This window comes from Anopheles arabiensis, chromosome 2, assembly GCF_016920715.1.
Source record: "Anopheles arabiensis isolate DONGOLA chromosome 2, AaraD3, whole genome shotgun sequence".
Classification (NCBI taxonomy): domain Eukaryota; kingdom Metazoa; phylum Arthropoda; class Insecta; order Diptera; family Culicidae; genus Anopheles; species Anopheles arabiensis.
Genome location: NC_053517.1, coordinates 45,914,988 through 45,926,549, shown reverse-complemented (window position 1 = coordinate 45,926,549; position 11,562 = coordinate 45,914,988). Strand labels below are relative to the sequence as shown.

Sequence of the window (11,562 nt, the reverse complement as noted above, 5' to 3'; positions counted from 1 at the left end):
AATTGATAATTTCACTATAATTCTATCTTTTCTTGATATTCGTCAACTTTTTAATGTACAATATTACAAAAAACGATGTAAAAATGGCCGAAAATGCTTTCAGACCACTGCATGCACAACAACTAAAACCTCAATGTATGCTACGATGAAACTATTGAAGCTTTTTCATCCAGCTGTCAAAACTTTCCCACGCTTTTTGATCAAATGTTCTGGATGACTCGACCTCTGTATTATATAGACTTTGGGTTCCCATTGCCAAGGATAAGGGTGCCTTCTACACACATTTCATCAAGCGCGAGCAGACGGTGCCAAAATTGTAACTTGGGTAGCAACGGTTCCAGCTGCCAAATTCAAGCGGCTGCTTTGTTTACATCGCGTCGCTTGTGCAAGTGCGTGTAGAAACGGTTACAAATGGAATCTACTTAATTTAAGTAGTCATTGCGCTATTTTTACCACATATAATCAGACGAAGAACGACGTGCAGTGCAATTGCAAAGGCGAGATGGAACCACCACACAAGGATGACGAGCAACAGCTGGTCATATTCGTGCAAGTTTTGGGCGGTACGTGCGTATATTTCCGATCAACGTGTCGTGTTATGTTTTACACCTTTCGTTTCACATCCCTTCCCAACCCAGGGATACACTTTCAGGAGGAGAAGCAGGGCCGGAAGATAGCTCTAACCGCATCGTTAAATCAGCAAGTGTTCGAGGCAGTCAGTCGCCGACCGGTCACTCCCGGCTCGGGAACCGCTTCGTTCGACGTAAAGCTGGTCTGGCAGTGTGATCGATACACCCTGAAATCCATCAAAACCAAGAATACTCCGATAAAGCTGGACTGTTACGAGGTACAGCCGTCTGGCGTTCGGTCACCGATAGGAAGCGTTGTGATCCCGTTGCGGTCTGTACCGGTCGTAACGCTATCGCGAATAAAAACCATCAAACCCCGCTGGTATCGGCTGGTTGGCATCGAGAGTGAGCGTTGGCGACGGATAAAACCCGAGTTGAAGCTGCTGGTTATGGTGGCCGACTCCCAGCATCTTGACCAGTGTCAAACTCGAGACGATTCATCCACCCCGGATTTGAGTGGCGATGAGCTGCTGACGAAGCGAAGTGCACCAAAGCCCGAAACATTGCCCCGCAACGTCGAGCTGCTAGAGGATCGTGGCCTACTGCAGGTCGGCTGCAAAGACACAGAAACGGATCTATTTGTGTTCGAAATTGTTCTCAAATGTGTCCAACACTTGGACCGGCTTTGCCCCGGGACGGACACCTTTCGGCTGCAGTACGAACTGTTCGGCGAGCGGCACGTGTCCATGGCGGAGCGGACGAAATCCGGGTCGCCAGTGTTTGACGTTAAAGCAAAAATTAGAATTAACCTGCGCAGCTCGATCCTAACGCTGGTCGATTACTTTGATAATGGTTTTAAGATTGCAATCATGGTGCTGACCGGGGGTGAAGAGCAGATCCGAGAACGAACCGTTGGCACAACGACGATTGATTTCGTAGGCTTCCTGAAGACAAACCATGTGAAAGAGTTCAAAGAAAACCATCCTGCCAATAGTTACACATTAGAAGCAGTGCGTAGTTTACCAGTTCACACCACTACTACGAGAAAGGATCTGAATCAAATCGAAGAAATTGTACCGTCATTGAAGATAAAATTATCATTGCGATGTTTAGGCAGTGATCGTCCTGTTGCCGTAGAGAAGCATTTAGAAGCCGCCAAGGAAAGCTGTATTCCTGAACAAAATGCTCACATTGCAAGCACTGAACCTATAACGAAGCCAGATTCGCTTCCCAAACAGCTTTCTAAACCTCCAACGCCGGTAACAGATAATCCACATTGTGACGCAGAACGGGAAAAGATCGATATCGAAAGGATTCTATTGACGACGGAGCAGAATCTGCGCGACATAAGGCACACATTTGCGTTTCGTGTATGTGTTGGAACGGTACGGTTTACATCCGGGCCGGCGTCCGGCTTGTGGCAGCTGGCTTTGCAGCACCCGAAAGCGGACACACCATTCACGAAGGTCAGGCTCGAGCTGCTACCCGACGTTGCCGTACACGAGGATCGCATCGAGTTTGGTGGTGTCACTCTGGAGCTGTTCTTTTCCACTCTGCCGGATAAGGTGGTTGATATAATCGGCAGCGAACCTTCCAAGCTGACACTAAACGGTCCACACAGTACGTACGCGCTGGCACGGCTAGACAACGAAAGTTTGCTGGTAGGAACGCGCGAACGGCAACCGGCCGGTGTGGTTGTGATGATAAATGAAGCGGGAGAAAATGTAGCCATCGCCTCGATTAGCTGCACACTGGAAGAGGTCGGTTTGAACTACAACAGCCAGCTGGGTGTGGTACAGGAGGAACCAACGCGCCAAGATTGCTGCCACAGTGCTGCACCACAAACGGCTCACGGGCTAGCAAAACGTTTTGACGCAACGGTCGCCTATCAGCTGGTGGAAAAGCAAAAGGCATGGATGCACGAGCAGCGCCAACAGTTCATGGAGCAGCTGGAAGAAAAGGAACGGAAACATCTGCAAGCTCTGGAGCAGAGCTGGAAGAAGCGACAAGCGGAAACGGAAAAGCGACTTGTCGATCGTTTAGCTCGCGCTGACGCACTGGCAGCAGCGCTGGAGGAAGCGCACCGTAAAGCGGAAACACGCGTGCCGGAAGATGGTCCACGTGTGAAACAAATTGAGCAACAGTTCAAAGCACAACTGGAAGAGATCCGTGCCAAAGCGGTGCGATTGGAGCAGGAGGCGGAAGCGCAAATCGAAACCACCCGTCGGCAGTGCAGGGAATTGCAACAGCAGCAGGCCCAACTGAGCATCAGTCAGCAGCAGCTGCTAGACAGCAACCGGACGCTTCAGAGCGAGCTGGACCAGGAACGTGCCAGTCGTGCCGCGCTGGAGCAGCAGCTGGAGGAATTGGCCGAGTCCAAGCAACACTATAAGGAGCTGTGGGCGAAGCTGACTCGCAAGGTGCACCAGCTGCAAGAGGAGCTTAGTATGGCCCGCACGCCTTACTTTCAAGCTGCCCCGGCAAAGGATGCTCGAAAGGGCAGACGCAAAATAGTCGCCAGTTCCAGTTCTCAGATGTCGGTTGCGCGGGGCGGACCCCGTCAGGGTGCGGGTGATTGTTGCAATGTTTGTGACTGTTCTGATGGTTCGGATTAGTGACCAGGTGCCGTGTGAACGGTAAACACAGAACGGATATCCTTACTATGAGACTGATGTGTATTTTTTTAACAAAACATTTGTGCCTTTTGTGGGTTGTGGGAGTGGGAAACATCGGGGTTTAGATTGTGATAATAAATATTTATTTTTACTTTTAATAACTGTCTTATCGTCTCATCCAGTGATGGCTATAGTTGGCAAAAATCAGGAGTCGACACCGATCCGATTCCAATAATTTTGGAACCGATTCCAAAAGGTAGTTCCGTCCAGCATTATCTGGAGTTGTTTGGAATCATCTGAGGCGTCATCTGACCTCGGATAATTCCGGGCGACTCCGAACGACTCCTGGCGACTCTCCGAATGGCTCCAGACGACTCTGGACGCCTCCGGACGACTCCGACTCCGGTCAGAACTTCTTATTCTTCTTCTTTGGCACAAACAATCGCTGTCAGTCAAAGCCTGCCTGTGCCTGTTGAGTCATACGAGTTGACGACTGTACCACCAGACCCGGTCAGAACTAGTGGTTCCGATTTTGCCGAAGTCGGAATCGTACTAACAATAGCCGGACTCGGATCGGAGTTGTGGGGGCGCTCCAGAGAGCACTAGTCACATCAGACTTGAAATCCTACACCGTAACAGTTTCGATATTAGAGTGTCTATCATGCGTATCGCAGGGCTGTTACAGCTAGCGCGGATTTTACGTTTCGCGCGGATTTCGGGCGTTTTTACACTCTGCATCGGCGCGGGTTTTGCGGAAATAATAAAAATTATGTTCAAAATCGTCATTATTTGTTAAAAAAAAAACTCGAAAAGGTTTCCGAGACAGAGGTATTCTCGAAAAAGAGGTTATTTGGACCATACACGCAGTAATGAAGAATGAATCGTTCAACACCACTGAAAAGGACACCAAGGTGTTACGCGCGATAGCGCCAAATGATTTAAAGGAGTTCAGTTTGTATCGGCAGAAAATGACCGATATGGTCAATTACGCTATCGGACCATTCTTCAGGGACCTTTTCTTGAAGGATGTACGAGGAGAGTATTATTCGCTGTTGTTCGATGAGACCGAAGGAAACAACAGACTCAAGGAAATGGAAGTGACGGTGAAATATTTTTCGAGCCACCTGACGAAGCTGATGTTCTTCCATCTGAATTCCACTTTTCTCGGTCAAGTAACAGCTGATATTCTTCTCGAATATCATGGGCAAAATTCTCGAAGGACTGGAAGCTGCTAAACTCCCTTTAGACCACCAAGCAGGGATGGCCCAAAAGACAACCAAAGCCTTGAGCGCAAAATGAACAGCAAGCTGGTTCGAGAAAGAGGATTCCAGCTAGTTGACACAGCCAGCCCATATCATACACAATGCTGTTATGTATGCCTTGAAAGAGTTTGGGATTGAGGGGTCTGAGTTGCCGAAGGTAGGTTACTACTATTTTGATGTACTATCCAAGTAGGAAGAATTCGAAAAAAGTTGCAAGGAAAAACCAAAAAAGTTCGTAAAATTTGTTGAAACACGTTGGGTAATGTTAGGCAATGCAGCGCAGGTCCTACTAGCGAACATAGACGAACTTTTTGCATTGAAAGCCAAATTGACTCACTCGGAAAGGAAAAAAATTAGTTATCATGAAGAGGTTATTGTTAGGATACTGTCTATAAAAGGTATCAAGTCCGTAATTCGGTTTGTTATTGAGGTGTGCAGTGATGCCGAAAAGTTAATTAAATTTTCTGGAAACCAATGATTTCGTACTTTTTCAAATTTACGAATACATAAAATCTTTTATGTCGTGTTGGTTAACAAACATTTATGAAGTCGAAAAGCTAGAGACTGTTTTTGAAACTAAACATTTGGACTTAGACAGTGGATTAAAAAAAAAGTTGACGAGATAATTTTGCCCAGTTGTTTACCTAATTATGAGACAAATGAACAGCATGTGGTAAAATTAATAACATATTTGCTGGAGAATAACATTCCCCACGAATTTTATTACCATCTCGTCTCATACATGAAACCTTCAAAGGTTTTCTCCGTTAAAGCAGAGGAAAAAATGTTGAAATTAGCTGAAATGGTCGATTTTAAACTCGACAAAGCTCGTGTTTTTGAAGAAATTGTGGTACTAAAAAATTTTAAGCATTCCCTTCCACCTTATAATGATAGTTTGGAGCTTTATACTGTTCTTTTCCGGCAGCATAATTTCATTGAACTAAAAAAACTGTTCCAAATTGTCATCACCATTTCCCATTCCAATGCTGAGGCTGAACGACGCTTCTCGTCTTCCAAATTGGTGATGACAGAAAAAAGCTCATGTACGTCAGAACTCTTTAACCATCGAAAAAACATAATCAATGGATTGCCATTTTTCCACAATGACATAGAAAAGTTTATTCCACCAAAGGAATTATTATTAAAAGCAAAACTGGCTAGGCAGACACACAACGAAAAAATTGATAAAAGAAAAACAAGAAAAGAAGAATGCAGATTTGGGATTGAGCAGCAAGAAAAAGGAAGTTGAAGAACAGAACAATGTAGTTCCCTGATTCAACAAAAAATTCCCTGATTCAAAAATTATATGTGTTGCTTTCGTATAAGCGCGGAGTTTAAGTTTTGGCGTGGATTTCAAAAGCCTGGCGCGGATTTCGCGGTTTTTAAATTGAGACTTCTGTAACAGCCCTGGTATCGTAAAGAATCATGATTGGTATTCGGCAAAGGTTTAGATTCGTTGTACCCATGCTTCAATGATTAACACTTGCTTTTCAATGCTTGCTGCATGTTCGCCTTCGTAACATGCAATTAAAACATTATGATTTTGATACATTTAAAAGTTTTTCTATCATAATTTTATAATTTTATAGGATGCATAACTTTTCTCCACAGATTTATGTATTACACCAACGCTGCTACAGCTGTTAACGCAGCACTAGATCAAGTATAATTGTTGCACCCGATAAGAATAGAAAACTCTGTTTGGATGGAAGAATGATATCGTATGATTTATCCTTTTGTGGATTTCAATATTAGTTATGTAAGTTTTAAAGTTGTTTATTCCGTTATAAAACATTCCTAGAATGCCATCACGTGGCTCGTGGGGTTCTGGATACTCATGCATAGCTGAACTCAATTGTTTTATTTGCTGTTTTAATATATATGTTTTTGATAATATATTTAGAAATAAATAACGGATTGTTTTACAAAACCAACAATCACGGTAATACATATATATTATTGGCAAATAAGGAGAGCAATTTCCACCTTTTTTCAATGTGTATATCAATACTAGCATTGAAAAAAAACACCAACTACCCCTGAAAACCCCGTTTTAACCGGGGTTTTGTCCCGAAATTAAAAAATACTCTTTAGTACATCCCTAGTCATGGGTCAAATGAACTAATTTGTCTTACTAATATTATCTTCAACATTTTTCTGTCTCTATAATGAGTATCTTTGCATGCAACAGCAAGGGAACAATTAATAAAACTAAAAATGTTTGTATACACAGTTTCTTTGTAACCAAAACTCTATAACACCTGAAAAAGTCATCCAACTACAGAATACAGAGTGTCATTTTGTTCAGATTGCAATGGAAGGTGGTGTGCTGGTGGCGAGATAAAGAAAGTATATTCTCAAGGGCTTTGTCAACTTCCCCTTTTGCGGTCCAGCAATTGATTTCCTACCGTAGCCAAAAGCAAAATATTTACCAGAGCACTTCAGCAGCACAGCAGTACTATTTAAGCGCCCTGCCCGGCCCATTATTCGCTCTGTTATTCTCTCCATGGATCACAATTTGTCCAGTTACGGTTAGTGTGTGTCTAAAGTGTGCCGTGCGTAGGGAACCATTCGAGATGTTGCCCATCTTGTTAAGCAGTTATTTTGTTCTGGTCGCCCTGCGGCCGATGGGCGGTGTGTACGCACAAACGACCGAGTACAGCCTAACGTTCAACGAGGCGTCAACCGTTGTCAACGTAAACCTGCAGACACGTGAACTGCGCGTCGTACAGTCCTCCGGTCAGGTGGTGCAGCAGATTCGGCTCAGCGCTAACCTGGATCCGGCGGCCGTCTACACAGAAACGGCCGCCGGGTTTACGCTCACGAATGCCGCAACGGACGGTACCGTACTGGAGCTGGCGAGGGAAGTGGACACGAACGCTTACTCGCAGTTTGCCGTGATACGCAATGAGGTGCCCAGCAGCGTCATCAACGTCGACTGTGTCAATCTGCTCGCCACAAATTGGTACGGTGGACCGCAGCAAAAGCACCAATACTGGCCGGTACAGAAGCTGCGGTTCAACCGGTACAGCATGCTTTCGAAGGAGGCGAACAACAGTGCGGTTGGCGATCGGTACTGGTTGAATGCGTACGGCTCGTTCCTGTACGTCGACCCTTGGACGCCGCTGTTTGTCGACCAGAACTATGGCCAGCCGGGCTTTATGTGCTTCGAGACACGAGCCGCCCTGCCGTACGACACGCACGGGACCAGCTACGACGTGCGCTACACGATCGGCGTGGCTGCGGATGCCCGAGCGGCGCACATGGGTGCGATCGAACGCATCCTGGGCAAACCTACGGGGCATCCCGCGGAATCGATGGTAATGGAACCGATCTGGTCCACCTGGGCCCGGTACAAGCGCGACATTAACGATGCGATCGTGCGTCAGTTTGCCGGCGAGATCGTTTCGAACGGATTCCGTGGCCAGTACGAGCTGGACGATGATTGGGAGTGGTGCTACGGGGCGCTCACCTTCAACCAAACGAAGTTCCCGAACATTCGCAACACGATCACCGCGATCCGGCAGCTCGGGTTCGCACGGACCACGCTCTGGATTCATCCGTTTATCAACAAGGGGTGCGAACCGTGGTACTCCGAGGCACGGCGGCGCGGCTACCTGGTGGCGGATCATACCGGCAACACGGACACCGAATGGTGGAACTCGGTGCGCGGTCAGGCGGCTTACGTGGACTTTAGCAAGGCGGAAGTTCGCGAATGGTTCAGCGCCCGGCTGCAAGCCATACTGGATGAGTCCGGCATCGATAGCTTCAAGTTTGACGCTGGCGAGAGCAGCTGGACACCGCCGGACCCGCTGCTAAATGGGCCCGCGAACCGTAGGCCCAGCCAGATCGTCGGTGATTATCTGCGCACGGTCGCACGGTTCGGCGATCTGGTCGAAGTACGGTCCGCCCTCGGCACGCAGGATCTGCCCGTGTTTGTGCGCATGATTGACAAAGACTCCAACTGGGGATGGAACAATGGGCTGCCGACGCTGATCACCACACTGCTGCAGCTGAATATGGTCGGCTACCCGCTCGTGCTGCCGGACATGGTCGGGGGCAACGGATACGACGACAGCCCACCGTCGAAGGAAATGTTCATCCGCTGGCTGCAGGCGAACGTGTTCATGCCGAGCATTCAGTACTCGTTCGTACCGTGGGACTTTGACGCTGAAACCGTCCAGATAGCGCTGGCGATGACCGAACTGCACCGCCGGATGGCACCGGCCATCATGGAGCGCTTCGCACTGGCCGTGTCCGACGGGTTGCCCGTAAACCCGCCGCTCTGGTGGGTCGATCCGAGCGACCAAACTGCCCAACAAATCTACGATCGTAAGTGCGGTGGGATGAGGTGCACATTCTTACCGATTTGAAGCTGATTTCGTTTTGTTTTTTGGTTTTCCCAATTTTCCCTTAGAATATCTGCTCGGTGACGACATCATTGCTGCACCGGTTATTGTGGAAAATGCTCGAGCTCGTGACATTTATCTGCCCCGCGGCTCATGGACAGATGGCAACAGTGGCGAACTGCACACTGGTCCGAAATGGTTGCGAAACTATCCGGTACCATTGGCCATGGTACCATACTTTACCCGTAAGGTGTAGTGAGAGGTTTTAGGTCCTGGCGGCGTGGTATGGATGTGTTTGAATGTGTCACTTAGAGGATTGATGCGCGATAAGTAACGATCTATAACCTTAAAGTAATTAAACAAATATGTTTGTTAAGATTACACACTATTGGCATGTTTTACTTACTTACTTTACTCATCTGGCGCTGCTTTGCGGTCTTTGTCTGCCTCAGGAGTGTCCGAAAACGCTATATATATATAGGTGCTATAGAGTCCCAGCTTCGTGCGTCGCGACATGTTCTTCGAGGAGAACTGATTTTTCAGGCTGTAGAATGACCGGTTGGCAGCCAGCAACCTTGTGCGCAACTACCATGCTTTTGTCATTGCTGACCTTTGACCCTAGATAGGTTAATTCTAGGAAGACTTCAAAAGGGCGTTCACCTACATCTGTACGTCACGCCTACGTCTAGTTTGGATTTATTGTTGATAGAGTTGCTGATGTTGCCAGCATCAGTTTTATCTTTGCCTAGTTTATCTGCAATCCGAGGTTCTCTGCCGCCTGCTCGATCCCTTGGTAGGCTTCTGCTACATAGGAAAGCCGCAGATCAATGATGTCTATGTCATCAGCGTATATCAGGATCTGGGTTTGTCAGTGTCATGTGTTGCATTATATTTATTTCTTCACGAAGTGCTTGCTTTATATTGTTGCTTGCTTGCAATATTCTACTGACAAGAGAAGTAAAAACGTCGCCCAAGATCGACAATGCTGCGGCGATAGAGTTTTACGCGTTTATTGGTTTAGCACCTAAGCAGCCAAGTGTTTGACAAACTTTTTGAAGTTGAATTTGATTAAAATGTAGGATTCGACTTTTTTTTTATTGATAGGAATATTGATGAAACATTGGGAAAAGCAGCACGGTAACAAACGATAATTATTGCTATGCCAAATGAACGTTGAGTTTGATGAAGTTTTTTTTAAATATTAATATTTTCTAAAATGTCCTATATAGTAAGTAAGGCTACATACTTGCTAGGTTTGAATTCTAAGTGCTGTTAAGTAGATTTAATATTAAATGACCAAATAATTTCAGTAATTTCAGTAATGCAATAATTTCAATATACGCAATACAGGTCAGATAGAATTTTGCTAAGTTATATGTCTTAGCGAGAACTCTACGATTAGCGATGTCAATTTACAAGCATATTTCTTACGGATACATATATTTTTTTATACAGTGGATCAATTAATTGTTTCTTTTAAATTTATTGCTTAGAGTGTTTGGACCTATTGGCCTAATTTACCTCTTTTAATCAGAAGATTAAATCTGATCTTAACAACTAACTTTCTTCTTTATTGTTTATAATTTTTTAAATTGTTTTCATTTGAAATTATAGTTTGGTTTATATGTTTTTGCTGGAAATCAATGTCTGGTGAAATGATAGTGGTATCCAGTTGACAAGATGATGCGTTCCGCATTGTATCCATAGCATTCGGTGAAAATGTAGCGCACGGTTTTATCAACACAACAGCAACTGCATAGTGGTGGGATAAACTTTAGCAAAAAGGTGTAGATGAGCCTGGTATAGTTAATCCGAAGTCGTGATAGTACTCTCTGATCCTTGTGTTATGAATGATACCTCCCTCCACGGCCATGTTGTACTCTTCATGGTTCTCAAAAAAGAGCTCTCACTGCTAACAACCAAATATTCGTTCCGTTTTATTGGCGACGATGCTTTGCGGAATAGACGGTACTGCTACATGATCCTGCTACATGATACTGCTACATGCTGATGATCCTGGTTTTGTGCACTTTGTTTTGCAGTCATTTAATGGATGATCTATCATTACATTGAATACGCCCAAACAAAAATATATATTTTACTTTATTGTTTGCCAAAATCAAACAACCAACATATGGTATAGTTATGATTGCATGGGAGATTGTACACATGAGAAGATAATTTAGTTTTTATGAACTACGAGTGCCAATGATCTTTTCAAGTTGCCTGCTTATTATTACTATTATTAGTAACGGCCTATACGGTAATGCCGGCATATACAGGCTTTTGAGACTTCTTGATTATCACACAACCGAATAGTCAAGTCTGTCCTTGATACGGGGCGACGACAATCCATATGAGGCTTGAACCCGCGACGCGCATATTATTAAGTCGAACGAGTTGACGGATGTACCACGGACTGGACTAAAAGCTGCCTAAAAAATGAAAAAGGTGTTTATGTACGGTCCGAAAAGAGTTCTTCAAAACTCGTAAGCCATATTGATGTACAATTTTTTACTTTTTGATTTGTCGATTGATCAAATTCATGATTATAAACATATTTTGGATAAAGTTAATCCTTAAAAGAGCAACAGCATTTAAAATCCTTTAAAAGCATCGTAAAGTTTGTTGCATTGTCAAGGCAATAAAATGACTAATGGGGCAAGTTACCTAATCATCTATACACCAATATTCAGTTTACGCGACAAGAACTCAAACTCCGAGTGCAATAGTCAATAGTTAAGTGAATGAGCAAGTAAAAAGCCAA

The 11,562-nt window shown here is 45.1% G+C and overlaps 2 protein-coding genes across 2 annotated transcripts; both read left to right on the top strand.

Annotated features, from left to right (window-relative positions):
* Positions 1-369: 369 nt before the first annotated feature.
* On the top strand, positions 370-3,342 carry LOC120896584 (centrosomal protein of 120 kDa-like). The gene is made up of 2 exons (XM_040300798.1): positions 370-563; positions 639-3,342. Exons 1-2 carry the CDS (start codon positions 503-505, stop codon positions 3,182-3,184), a joined length of 2,607 nt encoding a protein of 868 aa, XP_040156732.1. The 5' UTR covers positions 370-502; the 3' UTR covers positions 3,185-3,342.
* Positions 3,343-6,925: 3,583 nt separating this feature from the next.
* LOC120895623 (myogenesis-regulating glycosidase-like) lies at positions 6,926-9,204 on the top strand. The gene is made up of 2 exons (XM_040299126.1): positions 6,926-8,778; positions 8,864-9,204. The coding sequence occupies exons 1-2, from the start codon at positions 7,023-7,025 to the stop codon at positions 9,049-9,051; spliced, it is 1,944 nt and encodes a 647-aa protein (XP_040155060.1). The 5' UTR covers positions 6,926-7,022; the 3' UTR covers positions 9,052-9,204.
* The last annotated feature ends 2,358 nt before the right edge of the window (positions 9,205-11,562 follow it).

Coding starts and splice junctions, on each gene's coding strand:
- LOC120896584 (XM_040300798.1), top strand. CDS start 503: ATGGAACCACCACACAAGGATGACGAGCAACAGCTGGTCATATTCGTG. Junction 564..638: donor ATTCGTGCAAGTTTTGGGCG/GTACGTGCGTAT, acceptor TTCCCAACCCAG/GGATACACTTTCAGGAGGAG.
- LOC120895623 (XM_040299126.1), top strand. CDS start 7,023: ATGTTGCCCATCTTGTTAAGCAGTTATTTTGTTCTGGTCGCCCTGCGG. Junction 8,779..8,863: donor TGCCCAACAAATCTACGATC/GTAAGTGCGGTG, acceptor ATTTTCCCTTAG/AATATCTGCTCGGTGACGAC.